The sequence below is a fragment of the Bison bison genome, unplaced genomic scaffold (genome assembly GCF_000754665.1).
Source record: "Bison bison bison isolate TAMUID 2011002044 unplaced genomic scaffold, Bison_UMD1.0 scf7180017864495, whole genome shotgun sequence".
In the NCBI taxonomy this organism is placed as follows: Eukaryota; Metazoa; Chordata; class Mammalia; order Artiodactyla; family Bovidae; genus Bison; species Bison bison.
This window is the reverse complement of record NW_011495054.1, coordinates 12766235-12768252: the sequence shown is the minus strand read 5'-3', so window position 1 is coordinate 12768252 and position 2018 is coordinate 12766235. Positions and strand designations below refer to the sequence as shown.

General features: G+C 60.4%; 1 protein-coding gene across 1 annotated transcript in view; it reads left to right on the top strand.

Annotated features, from left to right (window-relative positions):
• Positions 1–1026: 1026 nt before the first annotated feature.
• Positions 1027–2018, top strand: part of SEC14L4 (SEC14-like 4 (S. cerevisiae)) — a 16174-nt gene continuing 15182 nt past the window's right edge. The window contains exon 1 of the mRNA XM_010828771.1: positions 1027–1174. Coding sequence (XP_010827073.1) covers positions 1121–1174 — 54 coding nt within the window. The 5' untranslated portion in view covers positions 1027–1120. The remainder of the gene's footprint in view (positions 1175–2018) is intronic.

The following is a 2018-nucleotide window of genomic DNA, read 5'->3' as shown; positions in this document are numbered from 1 at the left end:
CCCGGCCACACGTGGCTGGTGGCCACCAGCTTGGCCAGCAAAGCGCAGAACGTGGTTTGACTGCAAGTGACGACAGAGGGTAAAGGTTCCAGTGACCAGACTAACCACCCTCTTCCCCTTCACCTCCCGCCTGCTCCTCTCCCTTGAAAATTCCTGCCCAAGCAACCTGGGTTTTCTCACCGTCCCTGGTGACCTCTGCCTGGCTCTCGGATGCTGCCCTGGACACCTGTGGCAGCTGCCCAGCACCTTGGGCTTCCCAACCCTCCACCACCCGCCCGGGGCTGCCATCTGCTCACTGACACCTTCCAGTCCCAGCCTTTGGGCTGAGGAGCTCACCCTGGGGAGGGAGGGTGCATTTTTAGCTCTCTATCCCTGCAGGGTGTGTCTCGACAGTAATAACTATGATTAGGAGCCCATCCTGGGTTGCCGTATGCAATCCTCCGGATCTTTTTTTTTTGGCCAAACCTCAGGGCATGTGGGATCCTAGTTCCCCAGCCAGGGATGGAACCAGCACCCCCTGCACTGGCAGAGCGGAGTCTTAACCACTGGACCACCAGGGAAGGCCCTCCTCCAGGCTGTCTTGAAGGCTGAAACCATTCTGCATTTACCGGAGCTCCTACGGGCTAGGGAGCACTGGCAAGCACCCAGCCTGTGGTCAAGACCAGGGGCAGGTTGGCAGAAAGGTACGCTACCACCCAGAGGGGTGAACCAAATTTATTAAGTTTGTTGGGAAGGAGATCTGCTGTGATCCCTGAAAGTTGCCCACGTGTCTCTGATGCCCCACTGTCTTGCCTGTCCCTTGGGACCCTGTGGAAGCCCCTGGGATGAGGTCGCCGGGAGGTGGGAGGAGCCTGGTGGCCCTCCCCACCCCCCGACCCCCGCCTAGAGTCTGTGCTCTGGGATCCCTCTGGAGCAGGTCACCTCCCTGCCCCGGGTAGGGTGTGCCTTAGCGACTGTGGGAAAAGTCCCTGAGCTGAGGCGCAAAGCTGGCGGGAAGGGTCGGGGAAGGAGGGGTGCTCTCCAGGCCGTGGGGGCGGGACCAACATCCGACCCGCCCAGCAAAAACAGCCCAGGCGGCGGGGAGGACAGACTCGTCCTGGACACTGGCGCTCAGGGCACCATGAGCGGCCGAGTTGGGGACCTGAGCCCCGAGCAGCAGGAGGCGCTGACCCGGGTGAGGAACTTAGGAGCGGGGAGGCTTGGGCAGGGGGCGAGCAGCCCCCGGGGCACAGCCACGAAAGGGGACCCTGGAGAGTGGGCGTCCAGACCTTCGGCTCCAGCGCACAGGTTGTCCAGGGAGCTGGGCACCCACCTGGCCCAGGAGCCCCCCTCTCTGGGCCTCTCTGCGACTCAGTCCCGCTCTCCACCTCTGCCGGCGCCTGTCCCTTGAGGAAGGTGGAGGAGGGCGGCCCTGCCTTTTGCACTGAGGCAGCCTTGGGTAGACAGCCGCCCAGGTCTCCTGCCCAGATTGCAACCTTTCTTTGTTTGGTTTCTCTATGTGGCTTTCTGAATCCCCAGGCGGCAAGCCTTCTCCCTATTGTTAATGTTTTCATTAAAGGGAAATGGGCGGGGGGATTGGTGCTATCAAGACAGCCCTATGGGACTCACCTAAAGTGAAAGTAAAATCACTCAGTTGTGGCCGACTCTTCGGGACCCCACGGACTGTAGTTTACCAGGCTCCTCTGTCCATGGATTTTCCAGGCAAGAATACTGGAGTGGGTTGCCATTTCCTTCTGCAAGAGATCTTCCCAACCCAGGGATTGAACCCCGGTCTCCCGCATTGTAGGCAGACGCTTTACTGTCTGAGCCACCAGGGAAGTCTGAGCCTTACCTGGTAGTGTCATAACCATGAGGAGGTCTTAGGTGCTACAGCATTAATTCTGTTTGCCAGGAATTCCTTGGCAATCCAGCGATTAGGACTCACTGCTGTGGCCTGGGTTCAATCCCTGGTCAGGGAACTAAGATCCCACAACCCTGTGGCATGGCCTCCCCCCCCCCCCCCGGGGGCCAGCCCCGGC